This window comes from Chrysoperla carnea, chromosome 4, assembly GCF_905475395.1.
Source record: "Chrysoperla carnea chromosome 4, inChrCarn1.1, whole genome shotgun sequence".
Taxonomy (NCBI): Eukaryota; Metazoa; Arthropoda; class Insecta; order Neuroptera; family Chrysopidae; genus Chrysoperla; species Chrysoperla carnea.
This window is the reverse complement of record NC_058340.1, coordinates 32,889,598-32,914,929: the sequence shown is the minus strand read 5'-3', so window position 1 is coordinate 32,914,929 and position 25,332 is coordinate 32,889,598. Positions and strand designations below refer to the sequence as shown.

General features: G+C 28.3%; 2 protein-coding genes across 2 annotated transcripts in view; one reads left to right on the top strand and one right to left on the bottom strand.

Annotated features, from left to right (window-relative positions):
* LOC123298680 (furin-like protease 2) overlaps window positions 1–14,713 on the bottom strand; it is a 38,421-nt gene extending 23,708 nt beyond the window's left edge. Inside the window, exons 1-2 of the mRNA XM_044880772.1 lie at window positions 14,709–14,713; window positions 13,579–13,858 (exon numbers count right to left, since the gene is read on the bottom strand). Coding sequence (XP_044736707.1) covers window positions 13,579–13,858; window positions 14,709–14,713 — 285 coding nt within the window. The remainder of the gene's footprint in view (window positions 1–13,578; window positions 13,859–14,708) is intronic.
* A 280-nt stretch (window positions 14,714–14,993) lies between these two features.
* The window catches only part of LOC123298679 (facilitated trehalose transporter Tret1-like), a 42,079-nt gene continuing 31,740 nt past the window's right edge, over window positions 14,994–25,332 (top strand). Inside the window, exons 1-2 of the mRNA XM_044880771.1 lie at window positions 14,994–15,272; window positions 16,041–16,873. Of these exons, the coding sequence (XP_044736706.1) occupies window positions 15,017–15,272; window positions 16,041–16,873 (1,089 nt within the window). The 5' untranslated portion in view covers window positions 14,994–15,016. The remainder of the gene's footprint in view (window positions 15,273–16,040; window positions 16,874–25,332) is intronic.

The window sequence follows — 25,332 nt, the reverse complement described above, 5'->3', positions numbered from 1 at the left end:
TTTTGGTCCCAAGTTTGGAATGCTTCAAAATATTGATGATACGAACAAAACTTATAAACGAAGAGATATCAAGCTAAAATTTTAATAGCGTGCTTAGAATGTAAAACATGAGTTTGAAATCGTAAATGAGCAACAAAGGAGTCTTGTGAACCGTTAGAGATAGAACAAAAGTTTCAATATAAAAAATGTTTCCTACAAAAATAATAAACAACTTTGGTTTGAAACTTTTTTTTAAACGTGTTCATTTTCTCGAAATCTATAAAAAATAGGAAATTGAAAATTTATAGCTAGCTTCAACTAGTGATCTTATGAAACGTGAATTCTTGAAAAACGAAAAATTTTAGAAAATACTTTTGGAAACCCAATAGATGGCGACCGAAATGTTAGCTGTCTTCGCTTTTTGGACTCTTTTACAAAAAAAATTCTAATAATAATACTCTAATTTACAAAAAATAATGCAGGCACAGACATTTAACACTTTCCATACAAAGTAATTCAACAATTAACTCAGTCAATTGTTAGTTTTCACTTGTTTTTTATTGAAAACATCAAAATTTCTTTGATGTTTTCAATAAAGTTTTGAGTTTGTTTGCCTGCATGTGCATTATATCGCCGTTCTTATACCAAGCTCAAGAAGACTTATTTAATTTTATAATATTTTCAGTTTGATGGGAAAGAATTTCATGTGTTTTTGTATAAATAAATGTATGATGGTGTTGGCGCAGGGAAGATTTTAAAATTGTTATATGAGTTTCTATTATGGTATTCTCAGTACATTTTTGACCTGATCATATTCTCAGTACAGTTTTCAATTGAAATCGTAGTAAATATCATAAATCTCAACTATGAATAAATCTCATAAGTTTACCCGAGGAAATTTGAAAACAAGTTGTTGTATTAGATAAATAAATAAAAATTGGATAATAAATTTTACTGTTTCAATTGTTTAATTCTTGCAATTTTTGAGATATTTTTCGAAATATGACATTGCATTTGCAAGACAATGATGTAGATGATGATGAAATAAAATTTAATATTTTTTAGCATCAGTTTGTAACTTGAAATGAATATTAGATTTACCTATTTTAATTTGACCCTGATTTTTAAACAAACAAAAAAGATATTGCAAGCAGCATGAACAATTGTTATGTTTGTTAATTAATGAAGAAAAAATCATATTTATCATTAATCATTCCCGAAAAAGGGAGGTGAGGGCTATAATATGAGAGTCTTTGTTTTGAAAGAAATTGCTCAGAAAAGCGGGCGGGTATCTGCTAGTTTTTTATGCATTATTAAATTCAATAAAACATCAATTATTATTAGTCTAACTATCTATAATTAAACTTCTCTACAATATAGTAATTTTATATTATATATTTAAATATACATTTTATTAATAAAGTCAATAAAAGATAACTAAAATTCTGTTTGAACTATAAAGGGCAATTAATCAGGATGATTGGCCGGCTCCTATATTTCAATCATATTTTATTAGTATTTATAATTATTATTAAAATAACTGATACAATGAACTTTTTATAAACAACGATGGTTATTTTTATTTACATGTTTGAAGTATAAAAATAGATTCCTTCATTGAATTGTACATAACAGAGTAAAATCTAGAGTAATCTTGCCATGAAATAATCTTGCAATTTATTTTGAAATAAATTTCGATTTTTGCCCCCATTAACGAATTGCAGTCTGCCACCAAATTAGCAACGAGTAACATACATAATAAGAGTAATTACGATTAGATAATTCATACTGATGATGACTACTTGGTAGTCGAAATACGTAATTTATAAAATACAAAAAACTGACTAGGAAATTGGGGCAAAAATCGAAATTTATTTAGTAAGTTACTGTTTTTTTCTTTCCACGAGAATTTCCATGAAACTTACGACAAAAATGAAAAACTTTCCACGCAAACCACCCTTTTTTCTCCGAAAATCGATTAATTTGGATTTTTTATTTGCTTTTTTGCATCAGGCTCAAGCTTTCTAGCAATTGCTACGGCTGCAAAATCCATCTGCTTTTAAAGGCAAGTGCTTTAACCCACTTGCCCACTTAATAGCATGTGGTATATTTGGCTTTAAACTTGACATTTTCTATATTTCTAGTGGCAAATATAGAGGGGACAAGCAAAGACAAGAAACGTTCTCTAAATGAACCAATGATTCGCTAAATGTATCATTTAGGGAAATAATTGAAATGAATCAATATCGCTCGCGAAGTCGCGGAAAAAACTAGTATGTATCTCAAAAAGTTAAATAATTTAAAGATGGTAAGTAAATGATACTACTAAATGTATTTAAATTAAACAACTTTAATGTGAATCTTTTTAATAATACATGTTTTAAAGTAGGTTTTCTTTCTTTTTTAGTAATAAAAAAAAACAACATTTCAAATAATAAAGTTATTTAGTTATCACGTGAATTATAGCAATTATCGCCTATTCCATTCTTAACACGTTTTTTACATTATCTGCATGAGAATGTATACCTATCTGAGAAATAAATAATTGCATATACTAAACATTGAAGTCAATTGTTTTTCTTACCAACTTGATTTATAATAGATACACCTGTACAAAAAATATTATTATCTGAGATTTGAACAATCTTATACGAAATTTTTTCCGTACGTGATAATGGGGAAGAGGAAGGGCGTAAAGAGAAGGGGAAACAATTCAGAACATTTAATATGTGGATATCCATTATTACTGTTTTGACGAAAATAAAATAACACTTTAATTTCAAAAATTCTTTTTATTTGCTTTTTCTACTTGTTACATTTGTAATACGTTGTGACATGTTTCGATCTCTGAAAAACTCAATTGTTTTCAGTTGGAAAATGGATTCAGGGAACGAAAGATGTCACAAAATAATACAAATGTAAGCGGAAAAAGCAAATAAAAAGCATTCAGGCAATTAAAGTGTTATTTTATTTTCATCAACAGTCAGGTTTGCGTTAAATTAGGGAATGCTTATGATCCTAAAAGTGTTGTAAGTTTAATTCAGGGCTACTTTTCGTCTCTGATCAGTAGTTTCGCGTAAACCTGAAAAATATTCTTTTTTACTTTTGAAACCTATTTGAAATACTTTGAATGATATTTGTACTGAAATTGCTTTGAACAATTTTTGTTGCAATTAGTTTTCACAAAAAAACAATATTAACAGTGATCACAGGATTCACCACTGTTGGAAATTTAAGCTGGTGGCTTCAATGAAGTGTTCTAGGGGCATCATAATTATTTACGATTAAAGTTTGTCTGAATGCGATGCGATATATTAACGTATCTTAATGTTTATAAAAAAGAAATATCAAACGTAAGATTGTAAGAACTGAAAGAAACTTTCTTCGTCTCAGCATTTTTCTTCTAAGTTTATTATTTACATGATATATTTCAAATTTTCATAACTATATTTACTATTCACAATATTCACGGACGTTAAGCTTTCACCATAAATACTTTCATCGTCACCCAAGAGAATTAGTAATTAATTTCAGACAGTTTCTGAAATTTCAGGATAAGAACTCAAATTTCATAAATTATCTTCTACTTGGAATATATGAACTTGATTTATATGAACTTTTTGTGTTATATTGGTGAGTTAATTTACAATTTTCTTTCTCCAAGAAACAATCTGATAACAATATTTTTAGTACCGTTGTACATATAAATATTGTGAGAAAGCCTATTATACATTAATAAAAACGCTAAACTAAAATTAGGTATAAAATGAAATAAAAAGTAATTTTTTTTATAGAATGTTTTTAATATTTATCGCACATATGTTTAAAGAATATTTTTTAAATAAAATATATAATAACAACATTATGTTATACGATGATAATTTGATTAACAATTTATATTTGGAATATGTTTATAGAGAGATTCGCAATATTTACACCATTATGTGGGTTGAAAAATCAATTAAATGTATTAACAATCATTAAATAAAAATTTATAATTTTATTTGGGAAATAAACTCATTCAACTATCATAATGTAAATAAATAAACATTTTGATTTAAGAAAAAAGTAATTGATAAGAAATTTGTTTTTAATTTTCTTTTTATGGAATGGTTTTACTTAAATCCAAAAATAAAATTTACATTCCAAAAGATAAAAACAAATTATCAATATTTTAATAAACAAATTAAAACAAACAATTGACTGAGTTAATTATTGAAATACCATGTATAGACAGTGTTGATTACGGAATCGTTTGTTCTATCTCTAACGGTTTTCAAAAGATGGGTCCTTCCCAAGACCCAATTGACCTATGTTGCTCATTTAACTTGATATCTTTTCTCGTTTTTGAGTTATCGTGATCACAGACGAACAGGCAAACAGACAGACAGACAACCGGAAATGGACTAGTTAGGTGATTTTATGAACACCTGTACCAAAATTTTGTTCATAGCATCAATATTTTTGAACGTTACAAACTTGGGACTAAACTTAATATACCTTGATATATTTCATATACATGGTATAACAAGTAAGAAAAATGAGATATTTTTTAGTTCGTTTTTAAACACATGTAACAAATATTTCCCAATGACTTTAATTTCATAAGTTATTCTTCCGGTTAAGAATGGAATAGTATTTCATTTAAATAATTGCCTAATAGATATGTAGATGTGGAAATACACAAATCTCAAGGTTGAATTTTGTTGAAATGATTATATTTTTAGCAATAATGAAAAACAAAACAACTTGTAAGAAAAATATTCACAATTTGCAAAGGTTGGCTAAAAAAAATTTGATTATTTTCATTGGCCAAGACTTAGGTAAGGGTTGGTAGACAAAGTTTTGAGCAAGGGTTAGCGAGCCAAGTCTTGATATATTAGCCTTAGTCAAGGTTTGAGCTGGCAAATTAAAACTGGATTCAGCAAAGTGCTGGAGTCAAAGACTGGAATAACAAGGTCCGACGCATTAATTCGCTTTAATAGTCGAGACTGGCACTTCGAACTTGGGTTTGGGTTATAAAAGTATTAATCATGCCTACCCCACAGAAAATTAGAAGCTTGAATTTATTAGGTTTCAATAAACTTTTTTCCATCTCATTTTTTTTGCAAACGGGGCTGTACGAGCCGACTTTCTGCCTGTATATTAACAGATGATATAAAAATAATTAGCTTCACATATATTGATTTTATTTTTTTTTTAAATTACACCCATTATTAAATGGATATTGTAATTGAGAATAGTAGGCGGATGCGCTTTTTTACCGTATGTAATCAGATCCTCCTACACATGTTTGAATTGTTATGTTCAAATAAATTATCATTTGATACCTACACGTGCGAAATTTAAACAAAAAATAATTAAAAAGTCATTACTTTAAAATTAAATTTACTAATTAAATTATTAATATAATTCTACATTGAATTTTCATACAAAATATTTTAGTAAGCGTGTTTTCTTTCGATTAAATGCAATAATGACATATTTTTAAGCATTTTTTTTCGAAAGCGAACGTTTTCCCAAAAAATGTTTTCAACAAAAGCTATTAGTTTTTTTAATGATGTTTTTTCATCAACTTTCTAATTTAAAAGGTTATTCTATTCTACCGTTTAGGATCAACTAAAGGAACCCAAAAAGAACATGATGCCCCCTATCAAATTCTGCAACTTTTGTTTAAGTTATTTTTTGATAGGGGTTTTTGATTGAATACAAAACGAGATATTTAGATAAAGCTTAAAATGGCCCTTTCTGTAAATAAACATCAGATAATCAATGAGATCAATCTAGTTTGGAATTAAAATTGAAAATCTGATGCTTGTCTCAATGATCAATAATCTCTTCCCAGGCTTGAAGCAATATTAAATCGGCTGTCATTTCTTTTATAGATTGTAGAAGGCTGAATTGGATATAGTAATAATTACAAAAAGCTTTAGCATCTAATATCATACCAGAATCATCATACGTTAGTAAAATTTTGCAATGCTTAAAAATAAATTGAAATTTATATTCCCGGGTATTTTCCAAGATTAAAATCAAACCGAAAAAACTAATTAATTCAAACCACAAAAACAACAGGAAAAAATATACCTGCAAGATCATGGCCATTAAAAATAAATAAAAAAATAGATTTTAATAATAAATGAAGATAGATTATGATCTATCATCATCTACAAAAATTTCCTGTCTTCTCATCATCATAATAATTACATAAAAATACCCTGTGGCCTAGCTACGTATACCAATTACCTCACACGCATAATCATACATGAAAGTGAATACATACGGTTGGTTGTTAGATGGTTAGAGAATGATGAACAATTTTTTAATTTGAATACTAAAATTTAAAAAGAATTAAGTATGTTTTTTATAAACTTTTATTTTCTATTTAATTATGAATTCTGTAGGCCAATCTTTCACTTTCACATAATCAGTTTACAACTTTATTTACTATGTATGCGATTATTATGATTGTGATTATTATTTATTTTAATATTAAAAGCATACACAACAGTTGTAAATTGTTTAATAATATATTATATGAAGATGTAACGATATAAATAGTTCAGGCGAAACATCAATATTTAAAAAAATTTGATTACATCAAGTATGGTAATACTCCAGTGCACTTACGGACTGACCCAAAGTTTTGGCACTAGATTTTTTAATCCATTCATTCAATGGAGGGTTGTTTGGAGACACTAAATTTGATTTTGCGTACTCGGGAAATAAACACTTTCACCGCCACCATGGAAAATGGCTTTTTTTTACCTTTTGGCCCATATCTTACGTTCTATTCATTCATATTTGATGATTTTGATGTCGTTGGACTTCTTTGCGTTTTATCTTTACCCATTTAGTTCAAAGTACACGATTGATAGACAAAAAGTTATTCGTGTTCAAAGTCAAAAAAATTTGCGTGAGTTTCTTATTGTAACAGTTTTTTACAAATAGTTTTTAATAGTGCAACCTTTTCTTCATAAGATATCAAGCTGAAATTTTTACAACGTGCATAGGACGTAACAAGTGAAGCATAGGTCAATTGGGTTTTGGGTCCGTGGAACCCATATTTTAAACCATTAGAGATAGAACATTAGTTTAAATGTAAAAACAGTTTCTTTTAAAAAAATAACAACTTTTGTTTGAAACATTTGTCTCAAACTGTTACAAAAAGTAACCAACGAAAAAATTTATGACTTTGACCAAGAAAAACTTTTTTCTATCAATCGTAGCGTGTACTTTGAGGTAAATGAGTGTGAAGATAAAATGCAAACATCAAAGACAGTCCTACGACATCAAAATCATCAAATTTGAATGAATAGAACGCAAGATATGGGCCAAAACGTATAAAAAGTCATTTTTCAAGATGTCAACGAAAGGCATAATTTCTCGACTACGCAAAAACAGATTTAAGGTCTCCAAACAACCCCTATCCAAAAAATCTAGTGTCAAAGCTTTTAGGTCACCCCTCTACGATTTATGTAAGTGCATTGGACTATAATAATTAATTGAAGTATTCTTAGTGGTTTTTAAATAAAAATCCAATTATTTGACAGATGGTCGATTCCATGAAATAGTGTACCATGAATGACAAAAAGCTATTTTTGATGGTAACAGCACTGTACTATTTGTAGCTTTCAATACCTTAAGTACCTAAATAATGTTTTTTATACGATAATGTTAAGTTTTCATTAAAATTTCATAATTTATGAATATAAGAACGTTAAAATTTCAATTATTTTAAATTTTATTAGTGACTTTATGATTCTTATTAATTGAAGTTCTTATCTTGTATCCTGTAATATTAATTTCTAAGGTTTCTCGACAAATTAAGAATGTATAAGCACGGCAGTGGGGACACAAATTTAAAAAAATATACATTTACAATTTTGATGATGAATTATGTTTTAACTTGAAAATATAAGCAAAATTTTTCGATATCTGGATTAATTTTCAAATATCGAATATTGAAAATTTTGTTTAATTTTTTAGCTTTCAATATTTCGAAAACCAAAGCAGATATCGAAAAATTTTATTCCTATTTTTCATCTACGTTCATAAAGTTGTAAAAAAATTCATCATCAAAGTTCAAAATAAGGTACAAATATTTTCAACCACAAGTCTAAGCTTCTGTTGGCGCTGGTACTACCTTAAATCTTCCAAAAAAATTGTTTATAAATTTTAAACCAGCTAGACAGCTGGTTTGCGTCTATACTATCATGAAGATGGGTAATACAAATGCAAAATATTAAGTCGATATTAAAATTTATAATAATGTATTACAATATTTTATTAATATCTAGCTATGCTTATGATAATACATATAGCAAGTTTTTTATTATAAACATTTATTTATTAAATGAACATACAATATGTGTTTTAGTATGAATGGTGCCCGAAATTAGTTCAACATTAATATTATTACTAGCTTTGAACTACCCGCATCGCTGGGCAACATCAATTTTAAATACAAAGAATATTGTGTTATAACCTTCACTTCATATGCAGTCACTTCTTTTGTTTCCAATTTCGTCAACTTTATTATTTTGGTGCGGAATCCTAATTGTTTTGAAAACAGCCTATGTTACTCGCTGATAATGAAGCTTTCTATATGTGAAATAATTTTTCAAATCTTAAGTATTTAGTACCTACACCTTGAAGGCTGTGGCTTAGTTCATATCCTCTGTTGCTTTCACCTTTCTAAATGAACACCTATTTTGTGTTATTGCTTTAATTTCAGTTTCAAATTTTGTAATGAATCCTTAATTCTTTGTATTTCTTCTATATTTTTATTTTCTGGGAAGTAAACTTTTTTGCAGACGTTATAACACAAAAACTTTCACCCCCTGTTGTTACTTTCTTTAGGGTAAGATTTTGACAAACTTTGAATGTCCTATTTATATCTTATCAAAAGCCTAAAAATAAGTTTCAACTCTCTAGCTTTAAAAATGACGTAATTTTCATACAAACTTGCACATTGAAACTTTGTAATAATTCTCAATATTCAAACAAATATTTGGCATTTACGGTACGTATTGCTAGTTTTAATATGAGAGAAAATAAGAAATCACATTTACATCATTTACTGCGTTATTCAATTCAAGATAAGATACCATTTACTCACAGAAAATATCAAATTTCTTGTTGGAGCCATCAATTGCACACATAGTTTGAAAATGGCACCATTAGAATTCTATAATGTAAATTAATAATAGAGTAGTGAGTCGTCATACTATGTTATTTCATCAAAATAACATTTTTGATATGAGTATCTCAGCAGAATGTTTGAATACTTATTATGAAAAGATTTTCATGGAATGAGAAGAAGTTTACATCCCTTTCTAATGCCACCCGCCAACAATTTCTTTGCAGAATAATATCGATGCATTGCTCTGTCTTGATTTGAAAGAACAGAAAACAAATGAAAACATTCTTGAAATTATTATTAACTTACATTTGAGAGAAAGATAACCAGAACAAGGACACATTACTAGAAATCACAAGAAGCATTATAGTGAATTTTATGATTTTCTCTTTTATATATTGTGTGGCATGAAACTTGTTACTAAAACGAAAAACTATCTAAATGTGCAATGTTTTTAACCGACTTCAAACAAGAAAGGAGGTTATCAATTCGATTGTATTTTTTTTAAATGTGTGTTACCTCAGAACTTTTGACTGGGTGAACCGATTTTAATGATTCTTTATCTATTTGGATGTTGGTGCTTCCCGTGTGGTCCCATTTTGATCCAGTTCTGACAACGACATCCATGAGAAAACCATTAAAGTCTTAAATTTGCATTAAGTATACACGACAAGAGAACGAATAACTCAATATCACGCCAACCGATTTCGATGATTCTTTTTTTAAGTGACAAATTACAGTGCAACCTCGATATAACAAATCTGAAGGGAACCAGTAAATATTCGTTATATCAAGTAATTCATTAAACTGAGGTTTGTAATATTGAGGTTAAGTTGGTCTAAAATTCGTTATATAGAGGAAAAAAGTGTCGGAAGCTCTCGCGACATGAATTACATACTATGGAGCATACTGTCATATATTGGTGGGACTTTATACGTTATATAAAGGTTTTGAATTGACGAATTTTGTTATTTAGAGGTATTTAAATTTTTTATTATAGTTGAAAATTCGTTATAAAGAGACCGTTCGCAAAAAATATTCGAAATGTAGAGGTATATTTTATATTGACTCTTATGGACAATTCAAGGGGATTGCGAAAAATTTGTTAAATCGAGGAATTCGTTATATTGAGGTTCGTTATATTAAGGTTGCACTGTAGTTAGTGTAATTCAGATTCACTAAAAATGACAAAATAAAAACAACTTTTAACAAAAAGAAAACGATTTCAAGGGAAAAACTTTTCCAAAACAAATTAATATGCACTAAAAACCAAAAAAATTACGATAATATAATGTAGTTAAAATTATTGTTATTTTTGGAGTCGGTATTAGCCAAGCTAATGTAGCAAACTGTTCTGTTAGAGTTGTTTCCTTGGCCGACACCGATTCCAAAAATAACAATAATTTTAACTACATTATATTATCGTAATTTTTTTGGTTTTTAGTGCATATTAATTTGTTTTGGAAAAGTCGGTTTTCTTTTTGTTAAAGTTTTGTTTTTTAAACTTCACTTTCATGTTCAATCAATTTGTATACAATTCAAATTTTTTTTTGTATTCTAAATTCAGGGCTGAGGACTCGAAAAAATTTACCAAATACCAGTAATTTATTGTTCTATTTATAATTTCCTCTCGTCGTTATAAACCAGTTTTAACTGTTTACCGAAATCGTTTTCTTTTCGTAATAATTTACAATGTTATATTATTAAACACTATATATTTGTTTTTAATATTTATTTAAATAGATTTCATCTTTAAACTGCAAATGCAATAAATTACAATTGACAAACAGATAAATAAATAGTTATACTGATAAATAAATAATTGTAAAGTAATGGGTGTTCCAAAATTAACGCAATATTTGCATAGTCTGGAGTTATTTAAAATCGGCAACTCGACGAAAAAACACGTTTTCATTGCTGAACAAGGTTTTAAAAATAGTAAGTTTTAGCAGCTAGACCCTGCAATTTTCGTTTAAACTATGGTTGGAATAGTGATCTAACTTCACCAAAAGTGAAAAGATAAATTAAAAACAATTTAGTGAGATTAGACAATCATTATAGATCGCCCAAATCATGGGGTTTGACATTATTGAATTTTCATGAAGCCTGAGGTTTCTGACAATAATTCCACGACCACGCACGCCTTAATAGAAACCACGCACGTCTTGAAACTCACACCTGTATCACCACTATTCAGCTATATTTCTTGAAAATGGTCAGGGAAAATTTAGACAAAAAGCTTCTATCTATTATACATATTTCGAGTAGGTAGATGTTAGTGACTGTACTCTTCCTAAACGGACGGGCCGATTTTGATAAAATTTTGTGTGTATATTCAAGTGAACTCGGTTTAAATTTACCATTCGGTCCACTATAACTATTTGAGGGTTCCGCATCAAAAAATTAAATTTCATTAAATGGTAGGAGCGCATATAAATCATATATTACATTATATTACACTACGTACTACGTATTTTTGTAATAGTATTGAAGTATTATTTATTATTAAAATTCCATAATTATTACAACTTACTATGTACTATCTATTTTTAATAATATTAAGGTTCAATTTATTATTATTCAGGTATTGTCAGTAGGTATTTATTATCAGAGCAATATGCGAGCGCAGCAAGCTCCACTGTCGAAGGTCGGGTCGTGGCCTGTCCAATAGATAGAAATAAAATTTGAGTTTCCGGGGATCGGCTTAGCGGGATGGGTTTATAGCGGGCAGACTAAGCGTAGTATAGGTATTCATCAATTAGAGAAACGTTTCCACAGGACACCACCTGTCTGGCACGCCAGTGGCTAATAAATTTTACCGGATATACTATTCTAGAATTAGAGATACGTTTCCACAGGAAACAATTTGTCGGGTCCGCCAGTGTGCCTATAAATTTTACCGGATATACATAGCCCTATACAGCAAACTTTATGAATTAATAAAAAAGTTACTTTAAACTTTTAATTAAAAAACTGTGTAATTTGCAACTTTTCTATTAAAAAATCACTTCTGTATTTTGATACACTCTTTATATACAATTATTTATTTTTTCTTTTTTTATAGAATTTTTATATATTTTTATGAAAACAACAACAAAAAACGTTAATAATAACGTGAAGAAGGAAAGTAACAGAGTAATAAAATAATAATTTTTTTATCATGTAGGTACTATAAATTGGTTTCCTTTGTATCCATCCGAGGAGCATTTGTGTGATTTTATTATTATTTTTTCCATAGTTTTCACTGAATAATAAATTTTTTCAAATATATATAGATTTTTTTTTATTGTTGATTAAACAACTCTTTGATGTATTAAAAATAAATATTTATTCAAGCATTTAAGAGGTTTTAACTTTTGAGTTATGAAATCATCAATTATAACATGACTACATTAAACATGTGTGTTCTGAAATTCAATGCAGCATGTTGATCAATTAAATTACTATAGTAACGTGGCTTATACCCAACCAGCTGAAAACATTTCTATGTTGGTCAGGCTGCTGAATTGATTTCAGAACATAACAGAAGTTAATTTGAATATTTTCCATCCGTTTAGGAGCTATGATGCCAGAGACAGATACACAGATAAATACTCGGAAAAAATATTCTTAATATCAAACGAGTCTTAATATCATCGAGAAATCAAATTTGACGAATGGGGCGACAAATGTGATACAACTACAATACGGGTTGAGTGGTAAAGTTATAATGTCTAACAAATTCCAAATACTGTTGTTGTGAAATGAAACATAGTTTTAAACAATCCTTTTTTGTATGGTTCTAAAACTTATAAATATAATAACAAAAATATGATGTGATTGTCACAGCAACATGAGCAGGTTGTACTGTATTGATTTTAGTGTTAAGTCCACTGCTCTACCGACTGCGCTACTGGTGGTTGTTATATATATGTACAAAAATATGTGGTATATTATAAAAATGATCAATAAGTTTATTTCAAACTCAATGTAAGTTAGTAACAACAATGTTCATGTTGTTGACACAATCACACATAGACTGACCATGACACCCATGTGTTCGTAATAGCCAAATCCTATATTTAAAGCAAACGCAAAGAAATTTTCTTTTAATTCATCGATTCGCTTTATTAACACGATTATATATTCCAATTAAGTGCTATTTTATTTTCCATCAATCAAATGTATGGCTTAAAACTAAAATCAATCTCTTTCATGGAAGTAATGATCTTGTTTATTAAATTTCAGGTGATTTTGTATCAATTTGTATTTTAAATTCAATCCCATTCAATTGTAAATACAAATATTTAGCTGTACTTGCTCCAATCATTAGGAAATTGTTTGAAAGTATTTTTACTTTATTTCAGTATGAAACGGTCAACTTCGGGATGAACTTGTCATTATTTTAATTTTTTTCCAGTGTAGGCAAGTTAAACAACAACCGTCATTTAGTCAGGAGTAAAAAATTTAGAACTAACCTGTCCGATATTCACAAAACCATGTTTGGCAGCAATCCGATCCGCTACATCCTTATCGCCATTTGGTATATGTACAGCAAATTCATTTGAATAAATACGTTGAGGATGTGCCGATGAGAACGAATACTGCTTATCATGATTATTATGATACTCTTCTTGTTGTACATCAATGGATGCTTCAACACAATGATTTTGATCAACAATAATATATAAAATAATTGTTAAATAACACAGCCATGATACTAATGTTGATATTGATAATAAATTATTATAAATACATTTTATTAATATTAAATTATTATTGAATTTATTATTATTAATATTTATTAATTGTTTATTTTGATATCTATGATGTTTATGTTTGTCGTCCACATTGAATTTATCAATTATTCGATCACTATTTGTAAAACTTGGATAATTAACGCGTTGTTGGTGTAATAATTGATCGTTTAACGTCGGCAAATTCATAATACAATTATGTGGAAAATGTGTTGAGAAATTGCCTTATACATACAGATAAACACACTTGAGAATCGAATTTAGAGGAGGTTAATTATTGTAAAAATTGGTTAGATGTTAGCTAAAAATTTGTTGAATATAGGTTGGTACTTGGTGTTTCCAATACATGTGTATCGTGTTTTTTGAGGTTTTATGTTTTATAATTGGTTACGTTTTGTTTAATTTTTTTTTGAAGGAGCTGAATATGATGAACGCTTGTTGAGCAACGTTTTGAAATCTGTAACAAAAAAGAGAAAAAAATTAGTTAAAATAATTTTAAAATTTAATCATATTTTAGCTTTAAATTTTAAATTAAGCATAAAACTGATAAAAACAGTGTACAGTGTGTTTTTAGGATCCGATACAAAAACAGGACTCATATCTTTCTTTCTGTCTGCTTGAGCTTAGTTAATTCAACGCTCTCAACACTTAAGTAAGGACGTTCTAAAAAAAATGAGTTGGGGGTTTTATTAAAATTTTTCAATACAAAACAAAATCAATATCAAAAGTAGCTTTTCAACAAAAGCTTATTTCTTCTCAGTTAAGAACCTGAATTGAGTTTTCTTTGGACCTTCAAGGTCATTATCAATTTCAAAATCAATACAAGCTTCTTTTAGCAATTTTAAACATACTTCATTTTTCTACAAAATTCTTCATTTCTAATATAAAGACCTTAAGTGTTTTAGATAAAAACGTGTCTATCTATCTAATTTTAGGAAAGTTAGCATTACTCTGTAACGCGTATCGTATTCTATGAAATGTAGTAAATAGTTATAAATTCGTGCCACAATAAGTAAATAAAATATAAATAAATAAACAGAGTTATCATGTATGTTAGGTTTGAAAAGTCTTAAAATTAAAATAAGATTTAATTATTTCAAAACTGCGAAGCTATGCATTAAATAGTGGAAAATTGTAGAAAAAATATTTTGCTATTTAAATGGAAGACACTGAACAGACAATAAATCGCGACTTTTCCTACTCAAAACTACCGGAAATCTCATTGTCAAATAACATTAAACTATTGGAAATAAATATTGAAAATAATGAAGAGAAAAGTTTTTTACCAACCAAAACATCGATGGAAGGTGAAATCGAAACTGAAGACAAAAAAAATAATGTAGAATCAACTATCAAGCCAGGAAAATTATGGTTTTCAAGAGAGTTTTTAGTACAATTTGGTATTATTTACGTTGGTATGTAAGAAAATATCACATTCTATTTTTTTAAATTTTCGCCACATTGAAGTATTGCCTATATAGTTTTTTTTAAGACATTTGGTCCTATTTTCATTAGAAATATTTTTTCGCACCAAAGATTTATGTTCGAAAATTCGTTTCAAAAATTGTAGTTTCCTATAAGTATTATATAAGCACAAAAATAAAAAAACTACTAGACCAAAAATGTATAAAAAAAATTAGTTACAAAGTTCTGAATGTCAGTGCTTGCATTATTTTTTATAAATTAGAATAGTTGGTTTAAAAAACCAACACAATTATAGCGCCATTCATTTAGTCTTCGGAAATTATCAAAAGTATTTTCTAAAAATTTGTATAGCTGAAGCTACCTACAAATTTTCAATCCCTATCTTTTACAGTTTTGGAGAAAATGGAAACACATGTTTACAAAAAATGTTTCAAACAAAAGTTGTTTATAAAGAACCTTTTTTACATTTAAATTTTTGTTCTATCTCTAACGGTTTACAAGATGGGTTCTACGGACGAAACGAAAATGGACTAATTAAATTATTTTATCAACACATATACCAAAATTTTTCCGTATCATCAATTTTTCTAAGTGTTACAAACTTGGAACTAAACTTGGTATATCTTGATTCTTGACATATATTTCATATATACAGGATATGAAATCAAACAACTTTTTTTAAATTTATCAAAAAAATTAGTGCACTTTGACTTGGGACAAGTCCGTATCAAGGCAATAATAATTTCCAATTGTTTTAGCAAGTTTGTTAATGTTTATTACTGGAATGCATACCGGATGGGTCGGACCAACAATCTTAAAATTATCTTCAAATAATTCAGAAATACCACTCACGTCAACAGAAGTCTCATGGTTAGCAGCGATGGTACCATTTGGTGGTGGAATTGGTCCAACATTTGGTGCAATATTGGCCAATAAAATTGGACGTAAAAATACAATCTTATTGACAACTGTACCAGAAATTTTTACATGGATTACAGTTATATTAGCAAAAGACAGTTATTGTTTGTGCATAGCACAATTTATAAGGGGTGTTACTGGTGGATCAGCATTTGCAGTTATACCAATGTATGTTGGGGAAATATCTTCACCCAAATTCCGTGGAATAATGGGAACGCTTTCTGTTTTACAACATCATGCTGGATTATTTTTTGAAACAGCACTAGTGCCATATATTTCAATATCTTCAAATGCAGGGATTGCTATAACAATACCTACATTTTTAATTTTAGTTTTCATTTGGATGCCAGAATCACCTTACTATTTTTTAATGAAAAATCAACGAGAAAATGCCGGGAAATCTTTAAGAATATTAAGCCAAAATAATAAAATCGAAAAACAATTAGATCAATTGGAAAGAATTGTTCAAGAGGAACAAAATGAAGTGCAAAATTTTACCGAAATATTTCGAGTTAAAAATAATCGAGTTAGTTTTATTCTATGTCTAGGAATTATGTCCATTCAACATTTAACAGGTTTCGTTCCTTTACTCGTATATGCTCAGCTAATATTAGATAAATCCAATTCACCAATTGATCCTTACATAAGTGGAATTATAATCCAAGGTTTTGGTGTAATATTTCTTTTTGTGGGATGTTTTGTGATCGATTTGTATGGTCGAAGACCATTGTTACTATTTTCTACTTTTGGGATGATATTTTCATATTTATTAATCGCAATATATTTTCATTTGGATTACATTAAACATGAATATACAAATTCGGTTTCATCTTTACCATTAATTGGGTTAATTTTATACCAAGCAACCGCGTTTTTTGGAATTGCATCAATACCATACGTTTATATAAGTGAAACATTTTCTACGAATATTAAAAGTTTTGCGTCGTTATTTATTATATGTTATGGATCTATCATCAATAGTGTATGTTGCAAAATTTATCCACATTTGACTACAATTATGGGGATACATAACCTTTATTATTTGCTAGTATTTGGTTGTGTTTTAAGTGGAATGGGTACGTATTTTTTCGTGCCAGAAACAAAAGGAAAAACCTTACACGAAATCCAGGAGTTTTTAAAGGCATATTAAAGTTTTTTAAATACATGTGAATTAATTTCTAGCTCTGAAGAGCTCGATATTAACAACTTCCTTTTATTTAGAATTATTTATGAATGAAATTTACTGAAATCAATCCGAGAAATTTCTTTACGTGTGGAATTTTGGACGATTTCTCTGAAATTATGCATCCAATAATTAACAATAAATCTTGTCGTCAAACGAACTAAATTATATTTTTATCTTCTTTAATCTATAAATCTCAAAACCATAACCAATAAAAATTATATATATTTTGGCCAATAAAATACCAATTAAATCAGGTATACATGAGATCCTTAGTAGTTAAAACCCAAAAAATATAGGCACCGATAAATCCTAATAGGGAAGATTCATGTACTTTTTTAATATTTTTAATTCATTGTTCACACCGTTATAACAAAGTAAAAAATATAAATACTGTTTAAAAATGCTGTAATTAAGCGTAAAAAATATTTAAAATACAGTACAATTTTGAGATGTTTAAGCGCAGTATTTTGGCACTCTCTGTTGATGACGCATAAGTACGTGATCTGTCAATTGGTGACAGTTCAATGTATAATTTTCACTTTAAAAAAATGAATTTACAACATACAATTTACACACGTTATTATTTAGTTTTCTAATAAAAAGCTGTAGAGTAATATAACTCAATGTAATACCATATAAAATGTAAGTAATTAATACCATACAGTATGTCAACAAATTTGACAAGCCAGTACTATGATGTCACGTCCGTATAAAAATTTGAATTTCCGTTTTAGAAATTTTTAAATGCCCTCACTGAATTTGTACTTTTATTAATTTATTATAAGTAAATTAAAAAGATATTAATTACTAAAAAAAAGGTTTAGTTGAAATGTCCAGTCAATAAAGTTATGGAAAAAAATATTTGAACCAAATTTAAATTTCATGAATATTCCCTATTTTGTTGAATAGTTTCAAGATATTTTGGCACTCCAAAATTTTTGTTTTTACCTCATCAATATGACTTCTGACTTTCTGAAAATTTTATAAACCATATATACTAAAGCTTTTTAAAGCCATATTTGAATATCTAGTTTAAAAACGACCTGATTTCGTAGAAGATAAATAAAAAGTTAATTAAATGTGGAATTCTCCACTAAACTTACATACGATCGAATGAAAAATTAGTTTGAGAAAAAATTTCTTGAAAACTCTGACGTCAGTGGGTGGTATTTCTAATTCTTAGCCAGCATATTAAAGTCTAAAGACAAATAACTTTTTATAAAAGAAAATTAATTCAAAGACATAATTTACAGCCTTGTGTTATAAGGAACGTAGACACATTATTCACTCAAAACGAGGGTATTTTTCTTATTAATGTGGAAATTTTCATTAACATTCCATTACTAATTTATTATATTTAATAAAATAAAAAAAAACCATAATAAAGATTGTGAAAGAAACTCTTGGAAAACATATTCAAAGGAAAAATATTATTATCAAATAGTTATTCATGATTTATAATGATTGAATAAAAAATGTGTGTTTTTTTACTTTTATCATAAGTACAGTGTGTCCAAATAATTCACCATCATATGGAGAAAATTTTTTTTTTTGTTTTCTGAAAATAAGGTTAATGTTGGTAACAAGTTCTGTATGGCCTAAAACGCCCTTACTTATCCTCTACTTTGTTCACAATTTTATGGATTTATAATTTTTTTGAAAATGAAGTTTTGCCCATGATACGATACATTGTAACTTTCCATAGTTCCAATCATTAAATTAACCTGAATTTTATAATTTTTAAATCAAAATTACCCCATCCACTAACTTTCATCAAATTCCAAAACAAATTTTTTTTGTGCGTTTTTCTCGATTTTTTCAAAGGGGTACGTACCCCTTAAGAAAATTGAAAAAAATCGAGCAATTTTTTTATCTCCAATTTCAATAAAACTCAGAGTATAAGGTAATATACAATGATTGCTTCATTTTGCGTACTTGAGCATTCCCAACTTTTTATCAATAATAATTTATATTATATATGGTGGCTCCTCAATTGGACACATTGCATATGTAGAGTGGGGCATAAGTAAATACATAGAATAAAATATTGCGCGTCACCATGCGGCTATCATTGACCACAGGTTTATAATAGTAAATCGGAAAGAATAGCAGTTTTATATATCTACTTATGCACCATTCTGTATTCATTATAATTGTAAGTTAAGTTGATTGCTTTGTGAAATCATAATTTTATAGTCTGGTAAATACATAAATGTATTTGGTTACTTGCATCTACATTAACGATTACAAAACTCGAGTACGTCTGTGTTCAAAAGACTAGAAAAAATACCAACTAAACTATGATAATAGAGTCAAAATCGATTATAACGACAAACCGAAAATAATGACGAAAATGAAATTTTCCCGCCGAATTTCTATAGAAACATATGAAATATTGGTCGCTATAGCCGAAATATCGTTAAAGCTGATGCATTCATGTATGTTTTTATATAAGGACTCAACTAGACCCTTAATTTTCGTCACTATTATGATTAATTTGAAAAATTAATATTCATTCTTTAAATAGATGACAAATATTTTCCTATAAAGAAAATTATGGCGAATGGAACTCGTTTTCTATAAAATACTTTTAAAATGATTCTTTTCGTCATAGACATCAGGGCTTTTGTTCACAGATTCTGGATTAGGATGAAATTTTTGATGAAATAAAAGTCATTTATATTAAGTTAATAGTGTATTTCTTCTAAAAACTCATTTCAACTAAATTTTCATGCTTCGATAGTTCGAAAACGGTAGAATATATCGAAAATTAAACTTTTTATATTTTCGTTTAGTATAAGTTCTAATATAATCATCTTAATTTGAAACGGAAGGCTCAAATACCATCTCATTTTTTACGGAGGAATTATATTTTAAGATGTAAAAAATCACTCAATTTACTGGTGATTCCACTCACATAATTCCACATACATTTTCCCCATAGCTCCTACTCAATTTATAATTCCATTTTTTTAAGTAACAAATCCATGAAGAAATCAGATCATTTTAACGCCTTTGCTAACTTCGTATTTATAGAATTTTGACGTAAAAATGTTAACCAAAGTAAAATGACGCATCCAATTTATATTTACACTATAATTACGATATTTTACGAAACATCAAACATTTACACTTTTTTCAGTAAAAGAATTTTTTCTCTATTACAAAACATTCATTCATTGATAACAACTTATTAATTATATTTTTATTAATATTCACAAAATCATTAGAATATTTCAATGCTAAACTTAACAAATCAACAACACAACAGAAATATAAGTTTTATAAGACGTAAGTATTATTATTATTAGTATTATTATGTATTGCATAATTAACAATGATTTTGTAATTAGTTAAATAAATATTTAATTAATTAAATATCAGTAAATATTATATGAACAAAAAAAATTGCTTAATTATACATTCCAAGTGTATTCTTAGTTCGTATAAAAATGTTAAGATTCAAGAAAAATTCACGTAATAGGGTATTCTACTGTGTTTAAAAAAGTACTTCAAAATGTTGATTTTCGGAACAAAAAGCTATATTCTGGCAAAATTAACACGCTTTTTTACCATAAAATTAAATTTAAATTTAAACCTTTTTTCTTCTGTCAAAAACGCTGATATTCATTTTGGTGACGTAATATTAGTATTTTCAATAAAACATTCCGAAGCACTAATTCATTCTCCCCATAGCGTACCAACTCGTACCATAATCCACTTCTATGTTGATTTTTGGCCTCTTTTTCTTCGTTTCTAATATTTATGCCATTAAAAAATGTGCTATTTGTTTCAAAAATTTATCACAATCATTGCTTTTTTTACTACACATTAGGTAATATAATGAAAGCATATTAATTTTTTTGCAAACAAAATCATTTTCATGTTTTAAGTATTGATATTTTTACCTTCTTTTTTTATCATGTCGTAAGTGGTTATTATTTGCATTTTAATAAATAAATAGGCACAAATGAAAGCGACTGGCGAAAGACCAGAGTTAAATTGGACAAATGTGTACCCAGCTGTTTACACTGAACTGACACTTAATGTCATAGAATATTATACATAGAGAATGCCATTGCCCAAAATTTGCCAGTCTGTTCCTATGTGTCTTTGTCTTAATCTATACATTACAAAAAATATATATGCATCATATGATTATCACATATTACTATGATAAGGACACATAGGAACTAACACATAGGACAATCTTCTCTCTCATTCATCATATCGCACCCACTTTCAGGCTAGCATATCCCTTGCGTTATCTATGTAAATTATTCTATGTTTAATGCCGATATGACATCACATCAGGGCTAGCCCGCGTTTTAAGTCACATGAAATACAGTTTAAAAATTACAATTTTTAATTTTAATATAATAAAACAATTATGTGCTTTTATGACTCAAACTCAGAATATTTAAGTATATTTCTACATACATTTTAATTTTTATCTAATTTCATAGTTTATTTTTCACTACTGAAAGTATCCTATTCAAACTGCTTATATACGAATAAATCACTCTGTACTTTAAGCACATTAAATCTATTTTATTGCACAATATACATATTTTAAATAGATTTAAAGCGCAATATATAAATTCAGATACAGAAATTTAATAATATCTCTCAAGTTAATGTAAACAATTTGTTAGAGTTTAGTACCTTTCTGACTTATTATATTCTAGTGTATAGTGTATAAGCCTTCTCCTGTATAGGTACCTAGTGGGAAGAACGTTTTAATACATCGTTCTAAAACATCAACATACTACACAAGCAACAAAACTTTTTAGAGTAAAAGCATTTTAGAAGTTTTAATTAGCAATTTAACTATATACACATACTTAACTTATTAGACCGTAAGCGGATAATGAAGAGAAATTTCTATCAGGTCCGTAACTATGGCGTGATCAAAAAAATCATATAAAAGCCGTTCATTAATTTACATAAAGTCATAAAATTAAAAAATTCGATTTTTTTTTGATAAAAGGCACAAATTTGATCCGATTTTATTGGAATTTTTTTTTTTTGAAACCCACTAATTTTGGGTCATTTTTTCAGCTGCGATGTCTGTTTTTCGCTTGCTATCATTTTTTGTACTTAATTCCGGGACCAGCACTAGACATTCTGGAAACGTAGAGGTTAATTTATTAACATTCTAAACCTAGATTAATTTTGATCACAAATTTGAAAAGCCTGACCCAAAGTTAGTAGGATTACATACTTGGTTTATCAAAATTGGCTAAAATTTGGATGTGAGAGGGCAAAATTAATTTTTTTTGGATTCCGGTGACGTCATAAAGTTAATAAATTCGATTTTTTTGATAATACAGACCAATTTGATCCAATCTAATTGGAATTTTTTTTGAAACCCACTAATTTTGAGTCATTCTTTTCAGCTGTGATGCCAATTTTTCGCTAGTTATCACTAATGTGCTTAATTCCGGGACAAGAGGTTTCCACATTCTGAAAACCTATTAGAGCTAAGTAAATTTTGAACATAAATTTGAAAATTATGGCCCAAATTTACATCTGGATTAGCCCCTATTGTCTACTAAAAAAAACCCACTTTTGAATAGTCAGCTCATTCCATAGATCTCTGTTGTTTGATTTAAAGATTTAAGCTTACTAATGTCTATTGATATTGATTGCTTGCTTTCCAATAATTTCCAATAAGAGATTTCTAATAATTAAACTCAATTTTCAACCCTTTCGATAATTTTAAGTTGATAATATTTCATTTAACATTAACGACAGACAAAAATCAAATTTCTATAAATAAACACATGAATCGCGGAGTTATAACTTCATTATGAGCTCACAGTCTCAAGAACGACGTAGGTACTAGTACAGAACTAATAACTGATGCTGTGCTGTTGTGCTCATACAGATAAATAAAATACATAAATTATAAACTTTAAAATGAATGATTTTGTTTTTACATTACAAATATGTATATTACTATTAACAAGTACTTACCAAACTATGTACTCTACTAAAAATTTGCCCAAAATAACGAAATAAACATTAAAATTATTTAATTCACGAATGTTTTATTCTAGGCAAGCTCTTTAGTCGATATGGAGCATTTTCTGAGGAAAAATGTGGACCCTAACCGCCTGGAAGCAACGGTAAATGCGATTTTCTTCTTACAACATGTACTTTTATGACAAAATAGTAACAGACACCGCAGACTGACAGTATGACGGAAATTTGAAATCAAGGGTGGGAGACTGCCCGAAAACTGCTGTAAAACAAATTAAGTAAAACCTGAAAAAAATTTCTACCGCTTGCCAAATAACTTCCATAATAACCGCACAAACGTTACAGAATACTGGCAGATTCCACAGATTTCTACATCCCTCTTTATCTCAAAAATGGCCAATCTGTCATAAATATATCCCATGAGAGAAAATGCTCCACATCAACTCAAGAGCTTAATTACTACGCTGTAGAAAGTAAAGGCTCATTGATTTTTTCTAGGATATCCTAGAATATTTGGTTAAGCTCTAACTGTTAAGATGAATTCCGAACGACTACATGGAATAGGTTTTTGGTGGGTGTGAAATCGAAACACGGGCGAAAACTAGGCCTCATTGAAAATTGAAGTATGAGGTGTCTATTTATGTGTTAGTTTGCATGACGAGTCGAAATACCGGAACTCTGCACTTACAAAGAAACATAGAATTACGGACTAAAAAATAAGAATACGTTCATAAAATAGCTTCTATGTATAATAATGAAGAAAACAATGAGTCCTTAACGGTGGAAATGGGAACAAAAATGAATATATCGAAAATGAAGGACGTGGTATCTGTTGAAATGTATTTTGCGACGCGGAAAAACTCAACAGATTTCCAGTACAATATATGGATGTGATAATGGTATACTTATATGTCTGTTATATGTTACGTGTATTATATTATACAAGAAAATTTTATCTAGTTAATTAAAAGTTTTTATTTACTTACTAAAAATTAATTATTTTGGTTGAAAAAAACAAATATGAAAAAAGTAATTTTTACGTTATTTTTACATGTTAAATAACTTTTGTTATTTTATCAAAAAGTTAAAATATTTTTTATTCCTGTATAATTAAAGAAGACATGTGAAAAGTATGTCTCGTATAGTAAAGTTTTTTTGCATATGAAAAACGATATCACAACCATTAGATTGAAGCTTTAAAAGTCTTTATTACATCATGTACAGTAATCGAGCACCACTCGTTTTCAATAAATTAGGCAAGTCAAAGCAGCTGAATCTGGACTAACAATAAATCAAGCTGTATTAGAATTTGTTTATTCTGTTGAAGATTTGAAAGTTTTAGACCAATAATTTGTAATTATGCCTCCTTTGCTGTAAAATCTGAGTACGCCCATGAATAATCATTATAAAAAATAAAAAAAAAAAACAAAAAAAAAACGATGCTACATTACAAAACTTCAAGCGATATTTTTATACCATGTATATGAAATATACCAAGGTATACTAAGTTTAGTCCGAAGTTTGTAACGCTTAAAAATATTAATGCTAAGAACAAAATTTTGGTATAGATGTTCATAAAATCACCTAATTACTCCATTTCCGGTAGTCTGTCGGTCGTCTGTCCGTCAAGCTGAAATTTTTATAGCGTGCTGAAGACGTAAAAAGTGAGGCCGTAAATGAGCAACATAGGGTCGATTGGGTCTTGGATCCGTAGGACCCATCTTGTATAGTATGTATTATATGGGAATATCAGTTATATATGTGTGGTATGTATGTATGTGTAATATGACAGAGTAATCAACACTGTCTATACATGGTATTTCAACAATTAACTAAGTCAATTGTTTGTTTTCACTTGTTTTTATTTTAAACATTATTGTTTGTACATATTTTTTCAACCATTCTAACTTTTCTCTATGGCGGAATGGAATTGTCAGATTACGTAGCCTTCAGTCCATCTG